This window comes from Botrytis sinoallii (assembly GCF_014898435.1).
Source record: "Botrytis sinoallii strain Bc 23 chromosome Unknown BSIN_001, whole genome shotgun sequence".
In the NCBI taxonomy this organism is placed as follows: Eukaryota; Fungi; Ascomycota; class Leotiomycetes; order Helotiales; family Sclerotiniaceae; genus Botrytis; species Botrytis sinoallii.
In genome coordinates this window covers 4,700,203-4,727,556 of record NW_024066028.1, presented here as the reverse complement: position 1 = coordinate 4,727,556, position 27,354 = coordinate 4,700,203, and the positions used below count along the sequence as shown (strand labels likewise).

Sequence of the window (27,354 nt, the reverse complement as noted above, 5' to 3'; positions counted from 1 at the left end):
TCTTAGCTCTGCAGACTCTCAAGAGAGAGCTGGAGGTTTGTAGGATGCACCGCGTACAGGTGTTGAGTCTTCGCATCCCTATTATTATCGTTATTCGATTCAATTTCTTCAAGCTTTTTATAAAAAGATCGTATAAATGTAGATCGAAATTTAATCGGTTTATTAATAAATTTCATTTTATATATTTCCTTATCTATTTCAATCAGAGTGTGTGGTCCAATCTATTTGCCTAACGTATTGCCACCTTTTCCTTCTTTCTATATTAAAACTTGTAAATTAAGCGGTAGAGTAAAGACTAATATCGTGGATAGTTTATTCCTCAATCTGAATACTTCTGTAATCTATCTCTTAGTTTGTATATGATGTACTTCTGCTATAGCTTTTTTCATAGCTTTCGCGTGTTGAATGATTGTTGGAATTGATAAGTTTAATATCACTCAATTTAGGGTATGTCCCATAAACTAGCAGTGTGGGAATAAGCCTATTCGGTTTGGTTGTATCATTCACAGCTTTCACTGCCATTTGCAGGATTATTGCTTTTATTAAATTGTTATCTTCAAGCTCTTTAGTCAAGATCTTGTATGCACGGCGTAGGGAATAATAATATCTCTCTACTATACCTACAGAGTTGTATACTTCAACTGGTATACTCTTGGTGGTGATTGATATAGATTTTGTATTTTGGATGAACTCTTTATTTACAAAGTTCTTTTCTGTATTATAAATAATGTAATCTGGTGGTCCCATATATACATCAATCCAGCACTCTTGAAGAGTATCGAATATATACTTAGCTGAAATGTTTTCAAAGAATCGAGTTGCTTGATAGCGTGTTGCCTCATCGACAATATACAGAACTAGTTCACCTGCAATATACATGACGTCGATATATATAACATAATTAAATTCAGTATCCTCTGGTAGAGTAAACCTGAAACATCCGGGTGACTTGCTATACATTTGATAATATTTGCAATATTTAATAAAATGTTTTATAGCATCATTGCTCTTGTCGTAGCCTGCGTGTTGTAGTACACTATAAAAGCGTTGTGCAGATAGGTGGTCAAATTGTTGATATAAATGCTGTAGCTCAGTAGTCGTTAAATAGCAGTCATTCTGGTGAATAAACTCTTGAATGAGCTGATCCATATTCACCTTCCATATCAAAAATGCATGCCCGCATCTCCTAATAACAGAATATTGACCGATTGGATTGATGAATTTATTGGTAATATTGTTGTAGAATACTTTAAGCCAGTCCATATCCTCAAGTCCCAATAAAAATGGAATATTGGTATCCATAATATAAAAAACAATGCATCCAAATAGTGCATCGACACGAAATGAATCTATTGACGTCACAGTCCCCTTCCCAAAGCGTACATTCACCGCTCCCGCTGTTTATAGATCATACATCACTGGGCATACCTATTGCCATACATGATATTGTCCATCCCAACTGTAGATTTACCTGCACAAGCTGTATCGATACATATACCGAAGAACTCCTTGCTTGTGTAACTTGCGTAAAAAGACGTCTATCGCACTTTCTACCGGTAGAGTAGCTTCAACAGGGTCTCTAATCAATGTATGCAATATCGTATTGACTGACAACTAATTGAATATCTCTTGGCTATTCACAGATTCTGAATTAACGAAAAATGCTTCTTCTTCAATATCATCAATATCAAGATCTGCAAAGAACTATCCCATTTCGGTTTCTGAATCAGATTCTGCATCAGTAGCTTCTCCCTCGTATTCGATCAACCATTAATCGTAATGCTTATTAAATGTATTGTTATTACCATCCTTGATCTTTTCCCAATATTCACATCGATTTTTATCCTATTCCTCCTAGAAATGCTTTGTTGATCGATATCCCTCTTTTTTGCATATCCAGCAACGATTTCGTTGATTCGAAGAATTAGATTGTTGTCGAAACCTATTAGTATTACCCTTGAAACTGTTGCTTCTGAAATTACCACTTCTGAAACCTCTAGAACCACCTGAACTATTCCAATCATTATTACTACAGAATCTTCTATCAATAAATAGCACTATATCTTCTTCTTATACAATCTCTCCCACATATTAATGAATTATCACAATTGATTGATTAAACCAAACACCTCCTTTTAAAATCAAAACAAACTAGATTATATACCTCAACATCTTCACATACTAGTATAAGCTTATTGTGTAGATGTAACATCTACTGCATAACAGGATCAAATCGATACTATAGCATACATAGCTGCTTGATCATGATGGTAAGACACTCACTAAGTGGCTTGTTTTTATATTCCTTTTTAATCGATTTGAGAATAATACTGTTTCATTTAGACAGCATATTGTGTTGGTACTCTTCTCCCTCAAAGTTACTCCGCATATAAGTATAAAGCTCTCTGAATGTAGATGGTAGTGCTTCGTAGTTAGCATGAAAGAACTCGAGCGCGCTATCCTTTAGTATAATTGGAAATGCCTTGTATTGTATATCCATAAGCACCTCCACACATCATGAGATTTCATAAAATATCGAAAATTTGAAATCGAAATTATCATCGTCCCCGCTATATTTCTCCTCATTAATATAGAATTTTGACAAACTAATAAAAGATTGCATATTAAAATGTATTAATGATTTCTTATCCCTATCGCATCGATCTCTATTGTCCTTCCTATCACTATCACTATTATCATTATCATTAGAATCTCCTCCTTCATCATCCTTCTTATCATCTTTTCAATTATCTTTATTGTATTCGAAGTTGTTATCAATGAATCTATTGATTATTTCAAATCTAAACTTAGATTCTTTAAGATTACAATCTTTCAGAACTTCCTAAACTTAATCTTTCATCTACACATCTATAATAGACCTACATAATTAATCGTATAAAGCTATAAATACTTCAACATCTAATTTCAGCATCCATACCCCTCGAGCACATATACTATTCATAGTTTTTCATATATCCAACTAATAGATCTTCGCGAATTGCCCACTTGTGAATATACTGAAGTCATTATAAAAAACCTCGGCTAGCTCGTTATCGTTGATATCCTTATAGTCATATTGCTTACATTTAAATTTGATGTATTTAATAAACTCCTTAAAATCAAAATCAACAATTCCACTATCAGCCTGTTATTCCTTTAATAAGCTTAACCACTCTTCATAGTACTCCTCTTCCTCTTCCATATATAATTCCTTGCCAATAACCTTAGAGGTAATCGGGATATTGTCGCTATCCGACATGATAGGGTGTGTATAGGGGTATTTCGAAGGTTGTAGGTATTTCGAAGGTTGTAGGTAGGTTGTAGGTATTTCGAAGGTTGTAGGTATGTTGTAGATATAAGAGGTATGAGAGGGTGTATGAAAGGTATTTAGATAAAGGGTTTACCTTGTACAACGTGCAGTACAAAGGTGAATGCATAATGGATACAAAATCGATTTGTCACACTTAACCAATCGATTCTTTTAAATATGTTTTCCTGATACAATTATCCAAAGCATATTCTTTAGCACAACAAGAAGAGAAAGTGTACCATACCTAGTACAATGATATCTTTCTTTATAATCTCTTCAGAATTTCTACCAATCCTGAATACTACTTCTAAACACCTAATACTTTCTAATAGAATCCAAGGCCCTAATTTATGATATCACTAATTAGTGTTGGTATCAACTTGGTATTGATTAAAGTGTAAAGTACTTCAGTCTTATCAATATGATTGATTATATTATTCGTCTTGATCATTATTAACTATAGGAAGCTAGTACTTGATATAGTAGAAGTGCAAGCGCTAGTGCTAGCGCTAGTGCAATACGGTGCCCTCTTTAGATCACATGATCGATATCCCGACAGTTACCATACTGCAAACTCATCAATTTAATATCCATAAGAAAGCTAGAAGTCAGATGAACCAAATAGCACAGCACAATCTTGAATAATTCACACAAGGCTGACTCGATATAAGAAGATAGTTCAGCCTTCTATTCTGCCAGTAATAATAGTTTGAGGAATCTCGAGTATCCAATTATGATTTTTTCTAGGCGGTGAATATTTTAACTAAAGCCTCGAGTGGTGAATATATCTTTCACTTTAGGTTCCATTCCCATCTTCTTTCCCACAACAACAACATTTTCTTCAATCCCGTTATTTCGAGTGAGAACTACTTTTCTTGTTGGATATCTGAGATTCTTTCTCATTTACCTTCAAGGAAAGCGTCAAGATCTTCTACTCACATATAATATCATAATTCAAAGCATCCACTCTTTGGCATCGCCTGTACAGTATTCGAACTCTCCTAATAACAACATCTTTGCAAAGACACTTCAAGGTTCGAACTTACTTCCAACAATTTTTTATTTCAAAGCTCTGCTCCTGCTTTTGCATCGAGTCTGAGAATTTCTATAATACCTCACTATATTTTCTTCGGTCGTTTGCTCGAAATTAATACGAGTCATGTCGGAATCCATGTGAGAATATCCTCCCCTGATTACCAGGTCAGATTCTCAAAGAGATACTAACGCTCAGGAAGTGAGACTGCTGGCAATAGCTTTAAGATGTCCCCAAATGTTGCGCCTTCGCAATCAAGGTAAGAAATTCCACCATTCTCTCCTTAATCAATTTGAAAACACGAAAGTACTGATATCTCGAAGTGTAACAACCGCCGAGGGATCTTCTCTTTTGTCGGAAAATGAGGTTGCGATTGCTCGTTGGAAATTCAACAGAGCAAGAAACCGAAAAAGAACACGCGGCTTTCAGAGAGCGCATGCAATTTCAGTCGGCCGACTTTCATCAATTTCTCGCGGAAACAGCTAGAACCTCTCCAAAAGTCGCGGTGCCTTCTCCAGCTTGGGAAAGCATCCCCTTTCCTATCCCTGTAAGAACCCCTACCATTGTCGAGGAACCTGATAATCAGCATTCCGAGATGAATGCCAGTTTCGATGAGATTCAAGAAGTTCCTCGTCGTCAAGCCACTCCAATGGACTTTGGACTTGGTAGTCAACAGAATCAAGCAACTCTTGACGTTCCAACTTTTAGCTTTGACCGTCCATCTTTCGATGACAACATCAGAAGCATTGAGCTGCAGTCATTCCCAGAAAGTGAGCTTCGTACCAACGCTGAACATGCTGCCGGTGACCGAGAGGCAATGATTACTGTTGGTGCAGTCTTTGAACTTCTACGCAATCCGTCGGATGTTCGTTATCCTTTTGCCAGAGCTTCTAACATGGCTGCTGTGAGTGACAAAAATTCTTTCTATCAAGAACCCCTAACTAATTTGAATTTGATGCTAGGTTCAAAACACTCCCCACTCCGACTATAACCGCTCCGGTACTCACGTTGATACTTTGGGCGGATACGACGATGGATCTTTCAACCAAGCTGGTGTTGGTGCTAAGGATGAAAAGGAAGACAGAAACTGCTTGTTTTTGCCGTTTGGATGGATCAAACGCAAGCTTAGTAACATCCGTCACCTACTCTGATGTTTTCCGTTTGGATCAGTTGTCAATTGGGTAAACTATTTCAGTTTGAGTTGCTTGAGTAAGTATGTATGCATGACCGGTCTTAAGTTCTTTTCAAAGACCTCTTTTCACTTCGGGTGTACCAGTAATAATTTACTTGATTTTTTTCCAAATTCACTCTTGATGAGCATTCGCTAACTTCAACAACTTATAGTTCTTGAGTATAAGAGCTCTTCCATCACATCAACTTTCCTCTCGATTTCGAGCCTTTGTTTCTACCTATCTACAACTGGTAGTGTTTGATGACTCTTAAACATCGTCATTATGCATTCGAGATTTCATTGTGCATGTTAAGGATTGGTCTTCGGCATGGTCGATATGAATTCACGCTGCACTTGCGAGTGCTTCAGTTATGGAGGAAAATTATTATATTGTACCCGTTGTGATTTTCAAAGTCTGTTTCTTCCACAGGATAAGCGCTGTGGTAATGGTTGTAATAGTTTGGAGGGCTCTTGCTTGTGAAGTGCTTTCAACTTTCATGACCAGATCAACTGTAAATGTGCAGAGGAATGACTTAATTATCCTACCATGCAATAAAATTGATCTTTCGAACTAAAATTTCCCATCATTTTATTGGATATATTTGCTGGCAATGTGTGACTTCATATATTTACGGTGATGCTTCATGAAGTATCCAGCAATCTGGGATACCAAATTAGAAGTAAGTTTTGGATGTCCAAAAACAATTCACTATCCACAATGAACTCGCATATCAAGCAAACTCAATGCTCTAATTGAATCCAGCAATTGAAAGATTCTATTGAGGGTCTGCAGTCCGGTCTATGGGGATTTTAGACCGAATATATTTTGCCGAGCTACGGCTGTTTCAGATCTGGATATGCCATTATTCTACTATCCAACTTACAAATCGTACGGTCGCAAAAAGCTGGTGCGGCTAGCTAAACTAGCTCATTATCTTTCTGTCTTACGGTCTGAGCATACCGTATCTTTGGAATAATGATCGTGCCGAATTTATGGCCTTGAACGCTCATCTTCCACATCTCATCAACAGCAACATCAAACCAATATCGCAACTCATATCGACATCAACAACAACACCGGATCCCAGAATCACAGCATCAAGGTCAAAATCTTCGAATCACGTATTTCGACCCATCTCACCATCGTTAGTCGGCGTCATCACGATCCGTAGTACCATCGGAATAACTAATCTCACAGATTTTCTACTTCTTAGAAGCTACTGAACCATCCCTTTCTAACCAGTTATGATCCCTTCCCAATCCCTTGAAGGTCAATCCCAGGCCCGGAGTCGGTACTAACAAAGCTTCACAGCATCTACACAAAATGTCAGCGACCTATTACCTGCAATCTCATGAACGGTTGAGAAAAGAAGAGCTCACTCGAGCTCGCGAACGAGAGTGGCATCACAACAGCATACGTAAGCACCAGAACTGGAACGACATCCGATTTCAACTCTCGCCTCAATACGGCAAATTCATGCACTACAAAAACTTTCAGATTCAGCGACAGGTGGAAATCGATTATCTAGCCGAGCAAGCGAAAGAACTTTATCTCAAACAACAGGATCCGGAGTGGCAGGCTGAGCAAGTGAAATTAAGGAGACGGGAAGAGTATAGAAGATATGTGGTACAAAATGATTTGGTACATTGCATGACTTTGGAGGAAAAGTTTGAAAGAAAGATAACAAGAGCCAGAGAAAGAAAAGCTGCTAAGTACCAGGCAAATTTGCAGCGGTATCTCGCGGAATGTGATCGTCAAGATCGTCAAGATCGAGAAGATAAGTTGGCCTACCAAGCTATCGGGGGCTTTGCCCTTTTGTCGGTTGGTGTTATTCTGTTTTCATTCTTTTGTTAGATATTTTCAAGGTCGAATGGTGGGCATGAAGACAATTTCATGTCCGATTTATTAATGAATAATTGGAAGAGTGATCTTTGGAAGAAAAGACACTACGTTGTCCGAGAAGTTGGGGAGATGTACATATTTGAACAGTCAGTTTGATATTGCACAAAAGGATGGAAATCAGAAATTATGTTAGCAATAATTCAATATGTAAATTCAAACTACTACTCCAGGTCATGATTGATAATGGCATCTTTTTTCACAAGTCTATGTAATATATCACGCTTCGAGGGAAGGGTTCATGAGCGTATCCAAGCCGAAGGATGGGCCGCGAGATCGAAGTTTGAGCGTACTACTCTGAAGCTTGCTGGGCCGCACACAACATAGAGCGTTGAAAAACGGGAATTATATATGTATATTCAAATTGCATTCATCTCATGTAAAACTTTCTGGAGTCTGAACTATATACACCTCTTTCATTCTTCGCAGAACCGTATTTCGTCTCTTCATTCTTCACCAACTGCTTTACTATGCCTCAACAACCTAAGTAGAGTACAAAGAAGTGACCTGGTACGGCTTCGATGAGTCTAATACGGTGCAGCTATTATTTTGAGATTCTCATTCATCACCAGATCATATTCGGCGCGTACGGCGCGTACGGCGCGTACGGTTAATAGATGATCACTAATTAGCGACGTTCTCAACGATGACACTGGTCAATTACGTGTTGTATACTTTGCATGTCCTCACATACATAAGCACTCAACTCTTCTAATGGAGATAGCTTTCTTCCTTCTACACATAACACTTCTAAAAGACCAAGTCAAAAGATCTTCCTTCAACACAAAACAGACACACTTCGACTTTATCATAACACACCACTACAAAGTCAGATCCACTCAGCCCTTGACTCAAGATTAAATCAAAATACCCTCAACAATCCAAGTCAAAAGATTTACGAAACCTCGGATCATCAAAGATGTCTTCTTCTCGATCCCATGAACAAGATTTCGATTCCGACACAGGTACCCTCGCCGTCAGCAATAGAAACAGCACATACTCCACCAAGTCAGCTGGTGCATTCTCTGACGAAGGCGACTTAAGCAGCGGCGCTAGCTACAACACCGCCAAGTCCTCTAGCAAGTTTCTCAATCAAGATCACTTCGAAGATGTCAGCAATGATCTTGAACTCGGCACACTTCCTACGATGAACCCAATTGTCCAAAACTCTACACACAACAAGACAGCTCGTCGAGGTAATTCCAATACCCTTATGAAGGGCATGCGCCGCAGCAAGTACTACGATTTCTGTGTGGCCAGCATCTACTCCTTTGGACTCTGTACCGCTATCCTGTTGCCTATCGCTTTGATTCCAGTCTACACAAACGATATCAAATTCACAGTTTCGGTTGACATGAAGAATATCGAAGTTGTTAACGGCACCGTCAATTACGGAAATGGTACGACTGCTCCGGTCAACGATTTCAATCTTTTTGGTTCAAATCTTACGGTTGCGACTTGCAATTATATCGATGCTAATGATTTGTGTACGAATAATACACATCACCATATCAGTATCTTGTGGCCTTGCTTTATTCTGTTTGTGATCCTATTGTATAGATTTATCTGGGATATCGTTGGTGCCAGATATGGTTTGGTCAAGATCAGACTTGGGAGAAGAAATGCAAATCAGTAAATGGATCTATCATCCATGGAGTGCTGAAAGTTAGGAGCAGTGGGCAACGGGTGGTAGATAGCGGATGGCGGATGGCTGATGGGGATGATAGGTGATTTGGTGATAGGGCACAGAGTTCGTTGAACGATGAACCTCTCGATACTCTCTGCTGTTGCTTTTCGCGTCTCTTCCACTTTTCTGGAGAAAGCGTAATGAAACTCTTTTTAGGTTGTTATGGCTGGGGAAAAATGGACACACCAAGAAGCCTCTTGTCGGCTGGAATCTCGTTCTGGGTTTATTGTCAGCGTTATGAGTGGAAGGGTTAACTGGGGATAGGTTGGGGGATTAGTTTCTTGTGACTTCTTCTTAAGTTGCAGCTTTGCGCAATGAGCCTTCAGATACCAATGATTAATCAATTGATAATATCACCATCCAGTGTAATATTTTGTTCCCGTGAGAGATATTGATGACTGGCTCATGATCTGACATTCGACTTGAAAAAAAAAAGACAGAATGGGCACGGCAAACTGTTCACTGACTAGATAAATCAGCATTAGTATGAAGACATAATGACACTGCGGAGATCAAGGAAGAATGGTATCCACTCAAAAATTGCCTCCGGTCGAGAAGATGGAGAAAAGAGAAGAAAACTTCCAGAAACGTACCACAGGCACAGATTTTCACCGTGTTCGATATCATTGAGGTCTATCTTTACCTTCACCAAGAAGAATAAGACCTCAGCCTATGATTGTTTCGTTGTTCCGGCAAAGCTACGCTCGAGAACAATTGAGATCCTGTATTGGATGCGTGAACCCCTTCTACGTCATTCATAAGAAATCGAAAAGGTGTAAGATATATCTGCAGCGATTCAGAAGCTGTGGTAAACCATGGCACCGCATTTTCAGAAGCAGAAAGCTTGAATCAATTGGGACTGATCATCGCTCAGCTGCTGAGAGGGGTTCACTCCTTGGCTTTTATTATATCAAAAGAATAGATACATCTTCAACATTCACTTGGTCATATATAGTCAACTAACTGGTCCCTGTAGAGCTACACAATTGATTTGGTTAAGAAATCGGTGTCAATTTTGCTACATTTGACTCCCCAGATGGAGCGACATTCATCGCTCCAGGTACGATGATTGCCAAGAAATATGCATCTTCGCAAAATCTCAGGGACGAAAAGACTAAATTGAATCAACGGGTGGTCTAAGAAATGTTGGGATTGAAGGTATATGAAGACTTTGGAACGAAACATCTTGTCGGAAGGGTCTAAGTGTGGAACAAGTATTCCAATGATGAATATGCTAGCTACTATTGAGTGTGAGTTGAAGTGAGGAGTATTTCACCAAGCTAGTACTACTGCAAAATATATATTTGTAACAACTTTTAAACGAATTCGTTTGCTTTTCTTGATATATTCGTCACAAACAGTAGGATCAATAATGCAGGCAGCCTTCGGTGATGTGAGGCTAGCAGATTGGAATTTTGCAAATGTACCTGGTGTTCAATTGTTATGATCGATATACACAGAAAATAAGAAATATTATTAGACATGAAAGAGTATCATCGTCGAAAATCATCCAGCTCCTCACAAATTTGTGGTGCTCAAGATCATCTCAATATGATTCACGGAAAGAGGCTCTTTCCCCTCTCTTGCGAGTGACACTGCACATGAGACCGCATTTTTAATCTGTCGTCCATTCAACTTAAGTCTCGCGAGTTTCTTGATATCAGCTGGATCGATAGTAAGAGTTCCATTTTGTTTCGAGATAATGTTAATGAAGTGGTCCAAACGGACACGCGGCTAGATTCCGTGAGATCAGGATATTCGACAGAGAAGTGTATGCGGCCTAACCTGGTATTAGCTCAAGAGCATTGCTTCTAGGGATACTACGTACTTTGAAAGGCTAGATCAATTTCTGACTTCCGATTTGTGGTCAAGATCAAAACCCCCCTAAAATACTCAAGCCTTCGTAAAAAAGATACTGACGAGAGTGTCGCGAGCAAGATCGGTTCCTCGTGCTCCAAGAAATCATCCGCTTCATCTATAAGTAGAACACAACACCATCGTCTACTGATCTCTAGTATCGTACCTAGACGTCTATCGACTTCATCGGCAGCGATTCCAAGCCCTCCTGTGCTGACTTGGTACAAGGGACGGGAGGTAACTTCAGCAACAGCTCAGCAGTTAATGTTTTTCCAACACCAGGACCACCGCTGAGCAGTCCAACGAGACCTTTCCCTTTATTCTCGATGATGTCATCAAAGGAGGCTTCGTCTTGTCGGTGAGCTCTGACCAATGCGTGAATCAATTTTCGTCTAGTCTCATCAACAACCAGCTTCTCGAAAGCATCCTCATTCCAAACGATATCTTTCAAGCTATTAACAGAAAATTGACCCCAACATTTGTGAGTCAAACTGAAGCCATTGATCCAGTTTGCGCAAATCATTAATTGATCATCACGCAAATCCAAATCTTTACCAGTTATACGGTTTCTCTCTCCGGATACGTGGTTGATTCAGACTCGACCAACGATTATTGGACTTCCAAGCCTCCGGATCTGCCATAACACGACCATGAAACTATCAAATTGTTAGTCTAGAAGCTCCGAAAGAACATATTGACATACGTTAGCCTTCTCAACCTTCATTCTTCCATCTGCAAGTTAGGGTTAGGGTTACTTGTAATCGAAGATGATATCGATACTGATAAACACAAAGATGAGAAAACCACTATTGAAGAGTTTGATGATCTAGTGGATGCTTCTGATATCAGTTCAGATGGTAATTCAGCAGAGACAGATTGGAGTGAAGGGTCAACATCAGGTGATTCGGATGAATTAGACGACGAGGATCAATGAAACGATTGGGCCAATGAGCGTCAACTTTGAAGATCTCAATAACGAGTTTGATGACTCAAACTATCAAAAATCAAATGATGTTGATGATTTCGGCTCCGATATTCCAGAAGTTCCAGATTAACGACAATCTCTTGGATGATTTCAACGAATCGGAAAACGAAGAAGAAATGGGGGGTATTGGATAAAGATTCCGATATCGAGATGATCCTATCCGGAGCACCAGGATACGTTCTGAAGCGGGCTCACTTCGAAACGGACCCCGAAGACACAGAGTCGTCTGTAGCTAGTCATTATTCACAGAGTCCTTTGTAGTGGTTCAGAAAGCAGCAACAGCCAAGGGGATGAAGATTCCATGGATAACGAAGAGTCAGAGAGACTGGAGAATCTCTACCTTGGGAAGAAGGACCTTGGAAAGGACGCACCTCGCGTTTCAATCCAAATATTTGACACTACGATGCAAGACCAAACGCCAATCTTCCACTTTCTGAACGTGTATCTGGGGGATATTCCACTCCCCTCCCAACTTTCACCCAACAGCATCACTTCTGGTCTGGCCCTTAGGTGACGGCAGAGTGTTGTTCGCAAATTACTTAACCAATACGTACTTCACCAGAGAACTTTGTTGTTCTACATACCACTCCTGTCACATTTTTGTCGAGACCAAATTCTCCTCCTGTGGTAGATTCATTCACTTTGCGGCACTCGAAGGCCGTCCCGTTGAAAAGAAATCTGAAATGCATCTTAGTCTCCAAGTTTCAACCCACCATCTATCCTCCCGCAAAACGGCCAGAAGTCCTCCTCGACTGTTGTTCAAGATAAATGCGGCGCTAGGAGAAAGCGCTCGCATGAGTGTTAGTCGACTACCGTATACTTTAACGTGGACGAATACAGAATTGTTCTTTGTTACCCGAGGAGAAGAGTTGAATGTTATGAGGATTCCATTATTCAAAGGAGCGGATGATAAGACGGTTCCGGTATGCTATACTCAAAATTCAATCTATCTTCCCCGATCTGCAGAATCGAGAAATGTTATATTACTTCCCTCCTTCTCCCTCAAAATCCAAGAAGGAAAAAGGCAAAGCAAAAGGAAAAGAAGAAGTCGGAAAATTATCATCGAATCAAATTCTTCAGTGCCATCTCAAGGATTGATAGTCACAAGAAAAGTATGACACAGCCCCCTATCGGTGTATTGGTGAAGGAAGATACTGATCTTGGGGGATGGAACTGCAAGAATGTGGATTTAGAGACGGATTGAAAAGGGAAAGAAGGAGAGGATTAATGTGCTAGGTGGGAGATTGCAGGGAAAGTTTGAAAGTTTTGATTGAAGGAGGATTGTGATATTATTCCTTATTTGTTTTAATTTCTGGTGATTGCAATCGAGGTCTGAATAGCTAGCATTTATCTAACGAAGAGAAAAAGGGGGTGGTGCGCTTTTGGTGATACGCGTTTCGCTAATCTTGCATACCTTCACTAAAAGCCCCAATGGCCATTATCTTAACATGCCAAGTATTGGAGACTATTCTTGAGACCGTACACATACAATGACTAGGTGTTATTTTTGTGTATCTGAAGAGTGAGCAAAACTATTGCCGCTTGAGGTGATCACTGAGCTCAAGGTGTCGTGGTCTACCTAGGTCGGTACTGTCGAGCTTTTCCATTTTCAATCACAATAAGGTGCCGATTGGCATCAAAGAGATGTTCAAAGTAGTGATGTCACCCGCACTGAAGATTAATCTTAGAGTTCCTATTTCATCTTCCTTCTCCCTTTGCAATTCTCATGTTGCTATTCACTTGTATTATTCAAACTTCCAATTACGATTTCCGCTTCTTCCTGTAAATTTCTTTTTTGTATTTTACCGTCAAAAAGGTTAGAGTAAAATCTTCAATTCTGTCAACCTCTTTTCCATATAAATCTGAATTCGAGTTTCTAGCCACAATTCCACTTTCACTCATCATCTTCTTAGGGTTGCAAATTCCAATTGAAACAGAGTATTTATCTTCAAATTATTGTTTCGAGAAAAAGCTGGAGCTTAAACGATTATGTTTTGGTAGTATCACAATAATACATGCTACTAATACTCTACTATCTCCTCAAGTTGACTCAAAGTGTTTTTCTTTTCAAGAAAAAAGCTTCCCCTGTAAGATAGTGGCCCCCCAAGACTAAGAACAGAACGAAATTTTTGCGCAACTTCAATACGGCCTGTGAGATTCCTCATTTCTGTGTATAAGCAAAACTACTCCTTGAACCTTCCGAAACCCCCACTTGTAGTCACGAATATGACGATTTGACCTTCAGTTGTATCATCCAACTATATCAACACCAAGGCTTTTGTCACGGGGCAACATCGCCCCCAGCATGTCTCCTATCCCAATCATTTGTTTTGAAACCAATCTCAACAGAATAAGTTACGGCAAATTCTCGTCAGAAGCCACCGCAATTCTATCATGTTCCATCTCAAAACGAGATTAGGGGTAGATTTATAAGTCATTTTTCCCTCCGGATGTGCATGATCCGATAGAGAGACTGGGCCCACAGTACATGGTGCCATCAAAGCTGTTTGTCGGTCCAATGAGGAGAAAGCCACTCCAGGCGCCTGAGCGGGTAAGATCGAGACATTCTGTGGAACACGGAGAATTGCCATTTGTTAACTGATGTTTGATGGCTTTCTGGATAGTTTTGGCTTCTGCAGCTGTGTCACAGTTTCTACCAGTCGCATAATACACCCAAGAAACACCGTCCACTGAATTAAAGTTAGAACCCAGTTACTTTTCAAGTCCGAGGTTTTTTGCCATCAGATAATCAGGATTGCAGCTTTTGAGATATCTTCACAGCTCCTATTCGTTGGGAAAGAACATATTCTATACCAGAAAATGACTTACATGAACCATAAGACTTGCTGCACCTACCTGCGCCTGATATAAAATTTATCGCGGTTCTGATGTTAGTGGAGTAATAGAGTGATGTCATGGAACTCAATGCGAGGAGGATTGACGTTGTGATACGCATGTTTAGCTAGATACGGCGAAGAGTGCGAAAGCTTAATGGCGCTGGCGATAATTTTCTAGTTGTAATAGTAGTGTAGTGAAGAGAGCTGCGATGAAAATATCGTGGACGAGCTACCGGTATTTGTACAAAATAACCGCCAAGCTTTCAGTTAGGTGGGCTTTAAAACTAATCAATATGTTGACTGTTTCTTGATTCTTGCTTGTGTGCTGGGTTTTTTTACTGCGAAAGAATGGATCTTTTTAATCCCTACAATTCATTTTGATACCGACGGCTTGGTAACCAATGTCTGAATCAAGAGGCACCTTTTCGTCATTGCTAAATATGTCACCGAAGTTACGGTGGGAATTAAGTGGAACTCAACACTAAAGAGTGCATCTGCTAAATCGCGGGATACTAAAATCACACTGTCTTACTCACAGTGTTCCCTGCCATAACTCCGCTAGTACTGTTAGAACATTCAAGCATGATGTTCGTGAGGATTTGTTTTTTTAAAGTTGTTATAAGTCCGCTCCAGTCTGTTTTTAGGTGATTTAAGCTGTGTCTCTGGCTAGACTGGAGTCACTGATGCTAGTTTCTTCTATTTTTGGATTTGAGTTTTTGAGAATTTTGATTTCTATCTGCATTATGTGTACAAAAAGCCAGAAAAAAAACACGTCCGTTGAAATGTGAGTTTCGCCCTCCAAAATTCTGGTAGCTCTGCTCCTCACTTAACCACTTTCTACGGATGGTTCTTCCGATTGCCCCACCCCCACCCTTTGAGAAGGTAATACTCTTCTTGCATGGGCATTCAAATAAATTTCCGCCTATATGGATGTGACCTCCGCTCCTGTCAATGCTGTCATGAGCTAATACCGATATCCTTACGAAGCACAACCTATACCGGACATTGAAGCACATAATTCAGCGAACGCAAAATATATGTCAACAAAAGGAGAGTAGTAGGTCTGTTAGATTCCGATTTACCCTGAGAGCTATGATATAAGAGGAATGATTTTCGACAAGGGCTGAAGTTCCCTATTCACATGTGAAAATTCCCGCAGTATTCCAACACCTGTGTAAATTCACCAACAAGAGCTCACACTAAATAACTTTTCAATAAGATTCTCCCTATAACTTTAGTGATGGTGTAACAAAAATTGCTATTTCGTTTTCTCACGTGCTAGTTGAGGTATCAATACATGGAATGTTGCTATATGGGTTTTTTTACCGTTTCTTATTCCCTTTATTTTCAATCGGAAGGCCCGGTAAGAACCAGGGCTCAAAAAGGCTTAGTGCGTGTTCTTGTTGATGAGTTTCCACAATAGATGCCAGAAGACAAGTTTTACAAGTGAGGGATGAGTTGCATTGATCTGGAAGTACGGAGTACAATACAACAGTCGATCTCTTTTACACTCCACCTAGGTAGCTTAGTCATGAAGTCATGCAGGTAACGCCTTTCGACAACACCTTCCTTCTGTCCCCACTCGCGCGGGTGCAGGCGGCTCGGACCGAATAGTTAGCTGAGCTTTAGATCGCACCGAGCAGCTTCGGCCACCACTCCACAGAGAGACAGACAGGCGAATTTCACACCCTAGGCGGATAAAAACTGCACACCGAATCTGTCCAAAGTCGCAAAACGATAAAAGCTTATTCACTTCAATACTGTATTGTATCACTAAACATGAAGCGGCTGTCGAGAAATTAGATTGAAACCATAATGCATCATTTTCAAAGGACTCTGCTTGAATCTCAAATGAGAATAGTGATAAATCGATTTAACGTATAATTTTGAAAATCTAGTCCCTCTTTAATGCGTGGTATCTCCCGTCCAGGACGTGACTGTCGTTATCGAAGCTTTGACTAAAGTGCACAGCCCAATTGTGCCAATTAAGCGGGCCTGAGTGAAACTAACTGGCGGGACCAGGCTTTAGTTGCATCTAGTCGGGTGCATACCATGTCAATTTGATACACTCAGCGTAAGTCTACAGCCCTATACTCCGTAGGTAAAACTCCCTCGCATACACAAAAACGGGTATCCGGGCACCAAATTTTTATCCACTATATCAATTGATCCAATTGGTAGAGTGAGGTCTTAGGTAGCGCAAACGAGGAATCTTAAACCCCACAAAGCTAGCTTAAGCTAGGTTTCTCGAGTTATACGCCATATGACCTTATTTTCTGCAATCTATGTGCTGTAAGCCGCATCAAGTAGATTTATTTCAAATCAGGAAGTTCGCAACTTAAACAGTCGTTCTTTTGCCCCACGTTCGAAGAGATTCTCCAACAGTTGGTGACTTTGGTCCCAAGTGGAGCAACCCTCGTATAGATTTGCCGAGCATCGCCCATCTGCCTAGCCTCTTATCCAAGCAGAGCTGAGCTATATGTATATATTACATCTCTGCAAGTACATTATCTACTCAATCAAATAGAGCACTGCATTCATATACTTTATCAAGATGCCGTGAGTCCTCACTTATCCCGATCCGTTTTGAGAATTGAACACCCAAACGTATATTGAACCTAATTGATAACAGCGAATTCCAATTGCCACCCCTACTCATTAAAATTGAGCAGTCCCTGCCATATATCATTTCGCCTATCCTTCTCTTCTCACTTGTGTTAACGATGTACATCAATGTCGACAAATCACATGCAAATAGGATCTTTTGTCCCAGATATCCTTTAGCGTATACTTTTGCTACTATTTTTATAGACAGTAAGCTTCTCGCTTCCGGTTGTAAAGATTGAGTATTAACGAGATTTGGATAATTAGACCAAATACGCCACACCGTCGTTCGTCATCAGAAGCGCCAGCGGAGAAAGAAAATTGAGGGAGATATGAAGAAGTAGCCTGGGCGATAGGCCCAGAAGGCATGTAGATGTGGAGTGATATGGGAGAATAAACTTCAATTTTAGGCCAAGAAAGGAGTTACTAGTTCTATTAAATGTGTTCCCCACTCACTCCTACTTGTATATACCTCATGAGAGAAACGCAAATATTGCATGAATACTGTAGACTGTGTCGTGTCACTTGTGCATACGTGCTCTTAAAGCCTGTAAACGTAAGAAAAGGATCTTGAACGACTATAGTACAATTCCGCAGGTATAATGGCACTCGGTGTAAGTTAAGTACTCCAGCTTCGGACCAACTTTTTTTGGATCAGCATTATACAGCAAAAATGATCATTCTAACCTATCAATAACTCTATCAGCATTTGGTAGGTATTATGGGATGAGATCTTCAATATAGAGTTCTTGAATAAATATCAAGCAAATATGAATGATACCGGGCTGCCGGGGAATGAGGCTACGGTGCGGTTATCCGTTGATTCAGCCACTGCGACCAACAAAAGCATTCCTCACCTCTCCGCAGAATCAGATCATAGTGGTAAGATACCCGACTATTGCCGTGAAGCAAGTTAATAGGAGGAGAGTGGTACTTAATATATAGGATATAGTGTGTACTAATGAGTGAATGCTTTTAGGGAGATAGTGTTTGGGCGCCGAATCTTAATTGCGCGTGTGTCACAGACGAGGAAAAGTAAATGAATCGAATTTATTGAAAAGCTTTCAATTTTTAATAAGCCTACTCTTAACGGCAGATTACCCTCATACCCTAAATTTGAGAAGTGATTTGCTCTCATGCCTTTTAGATTCTATGATAGAATTCGTCCATCTCAGGCTAGAATCTAATGTGGAGGGGGGGGTAGATTCAATGGTAGGAGGGTATTCTAGTCACTTTAAACTAGATTCTATAGTTTAAGGGTAGATTCTAATCATTTCAGGCTAGAATCTATAAAGGAGGAGAATAGATTCTATAGGTACCTATATTACTACCTACTCTCCCTTTGAACTTTTCAATTGAATTCCTCTCTTTTTTTATTTTTATTATAGGCTAGAATCGATATAGAATCTAAGGGGCATGAGAGTAAAGCAAGTGTCGCTCGGTAATTTGTCGTACTTTTAGATCTACGATTGTATAGCCCTGAGGTAAGACACTTCAAATGTAGTATATATTTTTATTTTAAAATTCAAACAAAAAGAAACGATTTCAGATATTGAAAAGAAAGTTTCTTGGAATTGAAGTTGTTCTTTATAGATGTGTTGATAATAAAGAACTAAGTTCAGTGAATATATATGTTATTTACTATACAGTAAATGTTTGCATGATAGCCGAAAACAGAGTTATTATCCTTTTTTCTTGTTAGACTTTATCAAAAATCAACTACTCATTGAATTAAGTTTTTAATGATACATTTGGTCGCCCTTTAGGAAGGTAACTTTGTCAAAATTTGGAAGCTTTTTGACAAATAACTAGTGCTGTTCAGCATGTTGTTACAAGGATTGAATGATGTAGCATCATTTCTAAAAGATTCATCTTCTTTCTCCCGGTAAAGGTACTGAATTCACTGAGAAACAGCTGCTCCAAGAGAATGTACAGGGTGGCATTCAAATGCGAATTCGACTCCCACTTCAAAAATAAAATCATTGTTCATTAGGTTCAGCATGGATTTGTATAGCCAAACTCGTCCTGAACGCTTGGAATGATATAGTGACTTCCAATCGCTCACTTGAACAAATGGGATACGAATATAATAAGTTATAAAGTCATGATATGCAGAAACAAATATTGAGTTTCATTATCATAAAACAGTACTGTGACTACAAATGTCGTAATCTACAGTTCAAAAATTTCAAAAACCATTCTCAGGCCAACGACCAACCAAATTTGTGTCGAAAAAAACAAACGATCCTCGCTCCAGTTCCACTCTTATACAAAATGTTCCCATCTAATCCATCCCAGTTCATAATCTCATATCCCAAGCAATGCGTTGTGCCATGTTGGCCAACACTTTACTTCTTGATGGGTTCTCCCCAAGCGTTCAACTGTTGACCACCACTTCCACCGCTTCCTCCAGTGGCACCTCCAACACCTCCAAGAACGCCACCCAAAGCACCAGTAGCTCCGCCAGCAACATTGCCAACAGTGTTGGTAGCGCCACCAGCTACATCACCAACACCGCGAACAGTAGTGTTCAATGTGTTTCCGAGTCCTTCAGTTGTCTTGCCGAGGGCACCGCCGACTCCGCCGAGAAGGCCACCTTGTCCGTTTGCTTGGGCGCCGCCTGTGAGAGTGTTATCGAGTGCGCCGACGAGTCCGCCGAGGAGTCCCCCACCTTGAGACATGATTATTTTGGTTTGAGGGGTTGGGTTTGTTTTGATTTGGAGGAGGGACTTAGTATTTGATTTTGATTTGAGATTTAAAAATCGTGTGTAGATTTGCAGATGATGTGTTTGTTGATAAGGAGGAGAAATTACCCGGCAGAAAGCCCCCAGATATATAGTTCTCCAGCTCAACTATTCTCGTCTAAACCCCGTGTTGGCATATGCATATTGACGCCACAAATGGTGGATCACTTCCATCATCTTCTCGATCTTGGGTCGATGGTAATTTCAGGATTTTCCTGTTTTTTCCAAAAATCAAGGCTAGGATCCATGTTGGACCCTGACGTAGATCGGATATTAAAAATGACTGGGATGTTGGAGGGTCCAACCAACGGTCTTCCAGAACGCATGTCATGATTAAACACCTGTCAGACATCAATGGTGGGGTAGTCTGATGATAGGGAGGGATTGAGATTGACGTAATTGATGGAAAGAATGGGTACGGGATCTAGATTATGCATGAGATCGTGATGAAGAGGGTCGCAAATGGGGCAAGGAAGGTCGACCCGAGGTCACAGCCACACTGATTATCATAAGGAACTTGCTTTTAGCGACCTATGTGATGAATTCTTGTTGCAAGCCTTGCTTACAGCTCGTCTGGTGAACGATTGGTTGGAGCCCAAGAATTATAACGTGAGTTTCACGTGATATTTCGGACATTTTCCACAACTCCGCCAAAAAAGGTTGAATGATACCATGAAATGGAAAAAAATAACGAAGCAAATTGCGACGAGGCTCTTTTGAATGACTCGTGTGATGGAACTAGAAGATTGGGAGTCGGCCGATAATGTTTGATATCTAACAAGAATCTAATCATGGTCAAGCCAATTCCATCCCTCTTCTTCCAGTATGTGAGGGACTCGAAGACCTTATTCTCTAGAGTGACCCATATCCACTCATATTAAAACCTCCAGGAATAATCCCTTACAATCCGCCTATTCATCTTTAAATAGCCTTGTAACAAAAATCGCTGCCGTCACTCGGATATTTATCCGAAAAGAAGGTCCCACTATCATCACTCAAAACCACATAACCCGTAGTATCACCCGTGTTAAAGTCATCCATCCATGAATTGTACAACGTGCAGTTACTGGTCAAGGGCGTCCATGAGTATGATATACATGCTGTTACACCACGACAAGTAGATTGACATTTCAGAATGTCGGCGTAGGGGCCTGATCCGAAATATCGTGCGGCAAGGGCTGTGTCGGCTGTACCTTGGACATTGCAACCATTGATAGTTTTGGTGGCAATTGCGGCAGAGGAAGTGGTGGTAGTTGTAGGGATACTGGTTGTAGTGGGTACATCAGTGGTAGTAGGTAAATAAGTTGTGGTGGCTGTAATGGTTGTGGTTGGTGTATCGTCTTGGGGTGCTGCAGTCCGGGCGATGATTTCCACAGCGGGGTTCAGTGGAGAAGCAATCGCGAGAGATATGATCATAAAGAAAAAGAAAGTTGAAGTTAGGCGAGCCATCTTTTCTGTTTTGCGGTCGTAGTCTTCGAGAATTTGAATCGAATGTAGTTCGAGAATAGAAATATCTTTGAAAATGAGGAATTGTAGATTTATTTATGAAAATTCGTGGCCTTGTACCGAAGATTTCGCGATGACCCTGGGATCTAGAATAAGCAAAATTGAATACTACCATAGGTGATTACCATTTGTCAGAGATATTGGTTCTTTTGCAGGTGCGTTAATTCAGCCTGAATAATTATGGTCTTACAAACTGCACAGAGCCTCGTATCATGCACTTTCGTTGAAAGTCATTTCTTCATTCGTCTACCCTGTTTGTTTTTACCTTGCGAAAAATACGAGGAAACCACTAATAGTCAGCAGCTGTGCCGATATTCAAGCTTTTCTCATACGGCAATCAGCTGCAAGCCACTAAATATTTTCACCGCCTTAGGGATTTTATTCAGCTCGTTGTTCACGAACTTGCGTCAATAACGTTCCATGCTGAAGTGCGTTCCGAACATTAGACATAGCAAGGGCTTCTGATTTGTGCTACTTTTCGTTAGTTGAAGAATGCAATTGAAAGTATTGGTGCTTACAATTGTTTCGACAGTGCCAGCAGCCATATGCGGAGTCAGGACAACATTCTCATTTGCTAGCAGCTTGGGATGTACTTGAGGCTCATTCTCAAAAACATCCAAACCAGCGCTGTATAGTTTACCAGACTCAAGGGCTTCGACCAAAGCTTGCTCATCAATTATAGGCCCACGCGAAGTATTGATCAGAATGGCTCCATCCTTCATTTGTGCAAATTCGTTCGAGCCGAGCGTGTACTTAGTATCATCCGAGAGTGGAAGGTGTACTGAAATGATATCGCTTGTCCGCAGAAGTTCTTCAAAAGAAACGTATTTGGTGCCCGGAGGTGTCCTTTCCACGGGAAGGGGAGTTCGGTTGTAATATTGAATATGCATGTCAAACGCTGCGGCTCGTTTGGCTACTACACTACCAATATTGCCCATGCCGAGTATCCCCAGAACTTTGCCTTCAGGATCATGTCCTAACCCAGCATGCCCACGCCATTGGCCATTTCGGATTGACAAAGAAGAAATCCACGATCTGCGTAAAGCACCAAGCAAGAGGTATATGGTAGCATCGGCTGTTGCGTTACCAATATCTGCTGGCGAGTTTGAAACGGCGATGCCTGCAAAAATATGTTACAAATGGTTCGAAATATGTACTTTGCAATCTTTTCTACCTTGGATAGTGCAGGTATCGATATCAATTTGATCGTACCCAACCTGAGGAGCACATACGAATTTGACCGATTTTGGCAAAGATTGAATAAGATCGGTGTCAAAACGACCAGTGTACTATTTCTGTAAGCCCATGTCGGCTGAAATGTAAGCTCACGTACTTTGTAAGCATCTTCGCATCTTATTATTACTACCACTCCATCGTAATGCCCGGAATGGCAACCATTGCGGAAAGTATCTCTGTCTCCATCCTTAAGATGCTATTATCTCAGATTAGCATCGCGAACATTTTTCGTGACAAATGAACACTCACAATTAATTCCGCGATATCCGACAAATTGCTCCATTCCGAAGATGCACAATAAATTGTTCCTATGAGCAGCACTTTAGGTAAATCCATCACGACTGTCAAGATTGATTTTTAAAGTGACCAGGTCTCTGTGGGATTAAAATGCAGTGAAAATTTGGGAGGGATGGTTAGAGAAGGAATGAGATGAACATCTTACTATTCTATCCAAGAATCAATATCCAGCTGAACTGTCTTGTGGTAAATAGATTGATTCTGCCGAACAGTTGGATTTGTGGATGCATCAATCGTATAAGTCGGGTACCCCACTTTCTGGCCACCCCTCTTTTGAGCCACTTTTTACACCAAAAATACACCAAAAATGAAATTTTTAATTTTCTTATTTATGAATAGAATTTATTGATAATTTGTATATATATAATTTAAATCGCTTCAAGCTTATTCTGAAATTTTCAGATTTTTAGGATTTTTCTATATTAAAATCTAAAGCTTTAAAATATCGATTTTTAAATTTGATACTTTTATAAAATCTTTAATAACTTCTTAATAAAAACTACTAAAAATAAACTATAAAATCTTATTATAAATTTATAATATATTCAATATAAAAGATTCAGAAAAATAGAAAATCTCTTATAAATAAATATTTAAAAAAGTATTTTTAAAATGACAGGGATTATTTATATTATTCTATATTCACTATATATTATATCTCTATATCTATTAATTTTTTTTAATTTCTTTTTAAATTTTTATATAGATTAAATTCAATTTTTTTTTAAAAAGATATATAGTTTTCTTTTAATAATTATTATTAAAAAATTATTAAAGATTTTATAAAAATTCTAAATTTGTATATAATTTTTATATAATTTTGAAAATCGATATTTTGAAACTTTAGATTTCAATTCAAAAAAATCCTAAATATCTCAAATTTCTAGAATAAACTTAAAATAATCTAAATTATATACATAAAAATTTTCATTAAATTATATTATATATTAATAGAGATATTAATAAACCTAAAAAGTGATTTTTGATATAAAAGGATAGCCCAAAACAGAGGTGGCCCGAAAGTAGGGTAACCGACTTATGCAATGCGCGACGATCCAAGTTGAGCGCACGCGTCTCTACCGAGCGAGCCGAGGTAAGGTAGTGGAATAAGATCTCACAGATCAGTGTTCAATTACTCTTCACTACCGTCTCGTTAATTGGTGACTTGACAACCGCGTGAAGATGTAGACGATGCAAACGCCCACGACTTGCACAGCGAGCGACATTTGCCTGCCTTGCCAATTGCAACCTTGCAAATATAGCGAGCAAATGTCCCTGTCAACCATCATCCATCCTGCCCTCCGTCGGATGGCTTTAAGGGGGGTAGTTGAAGAATGAATAGACAAACAGACTGAAAATCTTCATTTCGTGAATGAATATCAAATTGACTTCGAGAGAGTAAGTACTCTGTGACCGGAGTATATCCGAGGTCCGAGACAATTCGACGGTCCATGCGGATATTGAGCTGAGGAGGATGTCGATAAGATAAGATAAGATGATAAGATTATGAGATGAGATGAGATAAGATGAGACTAAAGAATCACCGTGAGCTCCAACCATTGCAACCTCAAACTCAACCTTACATCAACTTTGTTTCACAAGACTAGCGTCATCGTTGAGAGCGTTTCAGGTATATATTTATATAGTCAAACCCCCCAAAGGAGGAGGATGAATACATGCATGAAGTAGATGAGAAATTCCGTTGCATGTCTGGTTTCTGGATATTCACCGTTGAAATAGAGAATTTCATTCATTTAGTTGGGTAAATTGTTCTGTTGCATATCTGATTCTTGCGCATCGACCGTTCGAAGTACTGAGTTTACATGCACGATTGATCATTTTGAGTGATGCTTTGCTGTATACTAACATATCAATAATAAGAAAGTAAAACTACCTACCTGATATTCACTGACATGATGATTGGAGGGCCAATGTCACAGCCGAGAGTCCCCCTTTTCAAATGGGCTTAACGTAACTAATGATTATTTGCCATAATTATAAAATTTCATTACAAGAAAACAACGCTACATAATCGTATACTCGTACTTCCAAACATTGAGAAACCAAAATAAATCACTTCAGTTGAGTCCCTAGAAAAAGTTAGGGGATTATTGACCATGTGGCAATTAATCGACTGAACTCACTATGATTATCGACTTTCGACTCATCCATTCTACCATAATTATTATCAACAGCCTCCTCAACCTCTTCACCTTTCTTCTTCGACGAAAACAACGAACCAAATGACCATACAGATCCCTTCTTATTTTCTGTTCTCACATCATCATCGGCATCAATGGTTACAGATTCACTTGGTTCTTCCTCCTCCACAGGCCCATCAGTATCTGCCTTCTTGGCCTTATTTGAGCTCCAGAAAGAGCTAACTCCTTTGGATGCATAAGTGGGAATAGCTGCTCCAGCCTTTAAGCCTGTTGAAGCTGCGCCAGTGAGACCAGATCCAGCAGCAGATGCGTATCCAGATACACCGGATCCTGCTCTTTGAGAAATCCGGTAAAGACTTTGAAGATATGATTCTCGCTGCTTTGTATCGAGGTCATTTTCTTGGATATCTGGCAGTGGAATCGCTGCAGCCGCAGCCACAATATCAAGAGGCGAGTCATCGACTCCGTCCATGTCTAAATTAGGAATCGATTCGGAGTCTGTAGCTGTTGCCGTTTCAAGATCTTCTGTCTGCACATCTGTAGCATCTTTCGCCGGTGCAGCATCTGGAGAAGGTTCTAGCGGTGGTGGAATATCCACGAGGTTGTTGTCGGCTTGGAACCATTCAACAACTAGATCTCTTGCCTGTTCCGACATTGCATCATAATTATCGTTGGTCTGTGGCTTGAACATACTCATATGAGCTTGAACTTCATCCTCGACTGCCCCATTAACAGTTCGAATGAAAAGATCGTGAGACTTTTGTCCTGATGCAGGTATTGCAGAGAAAGTTCTCTCCGGAACGAAATATCCACCTGTCCAGTATCCGTTTTCTCCCAATGAAGTATAGAAATTTCGAATTCCAACTCCTTCAATCTTGGACAGTCTTTCAAGTCTTTGGACCATCTCTTTTTGTCTCATCAAAGCACCTACAAACTTAAGGTGGCTTGACAACCATGCGAAAGATTGGCCGACGCTATCTCGATTGATGTATGCGAGCCCCTGTCCCAATGCATCGTAACCTTGCTCCGCTCCATCCTTGAGAGAGTTTTTGTTCAGGTTCTTGACGCCTGAGATAATGGTCTCGCGATTTCTATATGCCGCCACACCACCAGCAGCAATTGCTCCTATGACACCGGATTTGACTGCAATTCCTTCCCAAATCTTCCATCCTGGACTTGCAGTCCTGGTTGTAGCTGTCAAAGAGCTTCCTGCTTGTCTGGCAGCTTGTTTCGCAGTCATGGTCCCTAAGGATCTAGCACTAATAAGGCCAGCTGACGCCGCTGACATTACATTCCAGATGTTGCTAACCTGCATCAAAGTCAGTACTCATCAAACCAGAGAGGGTTTAGCTCTTACTTTATTGTATTGTGAGAAAGCACCATAGACAAACATGGAACGAGCGAGACCATTGTAAGGGGTATCAAAAGCAAGAATTCCTTGGATAAGAGGAAATATGACATGATTGGAGTCCTCGTCCTCTTTATCATGATGATCATTAAGAATTGAGAATAGTGCATCAGATGCTACAAACCCTCTGAATATATAGTCAGTACAACTGCAAAAATATGATGATAGAGCTGGTTCTTACCCCATTGAATGTGCAACCAAGATGACTCCCACAGACCTGTCATTTGGTGGCCATGGAGCTTCGGTCTTCTCTTTCCGAACTTCCATAACCTTTGCTTTCAGCCTACGACGTCAATTTGATTAAAACATAATCCAAACACTCTAGTTATTGATACGTACCATTCAAGAAATCGATCGGTACTGTCCAGCAGGTCACCTCTCGTCTCGTATTTTGGATATATCAGAAGTTCAACATCATCATCTGGTAGCTTATCTGCTACACTTTTCTGAAGGTTCTATCTCGAGGGTCAATACCTTTTTTCAAACTACGGATTTCATTATTGGCTTACCTGAGGGAACGTATAAAAGGTCTCTCCATTACCCTTGAACCCATGGATAAAACATAGGAGCAATGTTCGCTTCATTGTAAAGTCGTACGAGTGAATTACTAATAAAAT

General features: G+C 40.0%; 10 protein-coding genes across 10 annotated transcripts; 5 read left to right on the top strand and 5 right to left on the bottom strand.

Moving 5' to 3' along the window:
* Positions 1 to 4,580: 4,580 nt before the first annotated feature.
* Positions 4,581 to 5,494, top strand: EAF02_001027 (uncharacterized protein; the record flags this gene model as incomplete). The annotated part of the gene is made up of 3 exons (XM_038897075.1): positions 4,581 to 4,602; positions 4,739 to 5,247; positions 5,306 to 5,494. The coding sequence occupies 3 exons, from the start codon at positions 4,581 to 4,583 to the stop codon at positions 5,492 to 5,494; spliced, it is 720 nt and encodes a 239-aa protein (XP_038763934.1).
* A 1,344-nt stretch (positions 5,495 to 6,838) lies between these two features.
* EAF02_001026 (uncharacterized protein) lies at positions 6,839 to 7,369 on the top strand (the record flags this gene model as incomplete). Its single annotated transcript, XM_038897074.1, has 1 exon — positions 6,839 to 7,369. The coding sequence occupies one exon, from the start codon at positions 6,839 to 6,841 to the stop codon at positions 7,367 to 7,369; it is 531 nt and encodes a 176-aa protein (XP_038763933.1).
* Positions 7,370 to 8,333: 964 nt separating this feature from the next.
* On the top strand, positions 8,334 to 9,050 carry EAF02_001025 (uncharacterized protein; the record flags this gene model as incomplete). The annotated part of the gene is made up of 1 exon (XM_038897073.1): positions 8,334 to 9,050. One exon carries the CDS (start codon positions 8,334 to 8,336, stop codon positions 9,048 to 9,050), a length of 717 nt encoding a protein of 238 aa, XP_038763932.1.
* Positions 9,051 to 12,626: 3,576 nt separating this feature from the next.
* On the top strand, positions 12,627 to 13,147 carry EAF02_001024 (uncharacterized protein; the record flags this gene model as incomplete). The annotated part of the gene is made up of 2 exons (XM_038897072.1): positions 12,627 to 12,866; positions 12,968 to 13,147. The coding sequence occupies 2 exons, from the start codon at positions 12,627 to 12,629 to the stop codon at positions 13,145 to 13,147; spliced, it is 420 nt and encodes a 139-aa protein (XP_038763931.1).
* A 1,223-nt stretch (positions 13,148 to 14,370) lies between these two features.
* On the bottom strand, positions 14,371 to 14,899 carry EAF02_001023 (uncharacterized protein; the record flags this gene model as incomplete). Its single annotated transcript, XM_038897071.1, has 2 exons — positions 14,371 to 14,633; positions 14,773 to 14,899. The coding sequence occupies 2 exons, from the start codon at positions 14,897 to 14,899 to the stop codon at positions 14,371 to 14,373; spliced, it is 390 nt and encodes a 129-aa protein (XP_038763930.1).
* Positions 14,900 to 17,334: 2,435 nt separating this feature from the next.
* Positions 17,335 to 17,728, top strand: EAF02_001022 (uncharacterized protein; the record flags this gene model as incomplete). Its single annotated transcript, XM_038897070.1, has 3 exons — positions 17,335 to 17,339; positions 17,413 to 17,594; positions 17,652 to 17,728. 3 exons carry the CDS (start codon positions 17,335 to 17,337, stop codon positions 17,726 to 17,728), a joined length of 264 nt encoding a protein of 87 aa, XP_038763929.1.
* A 2,004-nt stretch (positions 17,729 to 19,732) lies between these two features.
* On the bottom strand, positions 19,733 to 20,065 carry EAF02_001021 (uncharacterized protein; the record flags this gene model as incomplete). The annotated part of the gene is made up of 1 exon (XM_038897069.1): positions 19,733 to 20,065. One exon carries the CDS (start codon positions 20,063 to 20,065, stop codon positions 19,733 to 19,735), a length of 333 nt encoding a protein of 110 aa, XP_038763928.1.
* A 984-nt stretch (positions 20,066 to 21,049) lies between these two features.
* EAF02_001020 (uncharacterized protein) lies at positions 21,050 to 21,577 on the bottom strand (the record flags this gene model as incomplete). Its single annotated transcript, XM_038897068.1, has 1 exon — positions 21,050 to 21,577. One exon carries the CDS (start codon positions 21,575 to 21,577, stop codon positions 21,050 to 21,052), a length of 528 nt encoding a protein of 175 aa, XP_038763927.1.
* Positions 21,578 to 22,012: 435 nt separating this feature from the next.
* Positions 22,013 to 23,206, bottom strand: EAF02_001019 (uncharacterized protein; the record flags this gene model as incomplete). The annotated part of the gene is made up of 5 exons (XM_038897067.1): positions 22,013 to 22,105; positions 22,153 to 22,754; positions 22,809 to 22,923; positions 22,968 to 23,066; positions 23,120 to 23,206. The coding sequence occupies 5 exons, from the start codon at positions 23,204 to 23,206 to the stop codon at positions 22,013 to 22,015; spliced, it is 996 nt and encodes a 331-aa protein (XP_038763926.1).
* Positions 23,207 to 25,240: 2,034 nt separating this feature from the next.
* EAF02_001018 (uncharacterized protein) lies at positions 25,241 to 27,321 on the bottom strand (the record flags this gene model as incomplete). Its single annotated transcript, XM_038897066.1, has 6 exons — positions 25,241 to 25,257; positions 25,312 to 26,638; positions 26,687 to 26,864; positions 26,919 to 27,020; positions 27,077 to 27,192; positions 27,247 to 27,321. The coding sequence occupies 6 exons, from the start codon at positions 27,319 to 27,321 to the stop codon at positions 25,241 to 25,243; spliced, it is 1,815 nt and encodes a 604-aa protein (XP_038763925.1).
* Between the last annotated feature and the right edge of the window lie 33 nt (positions 27,322 to 27,354).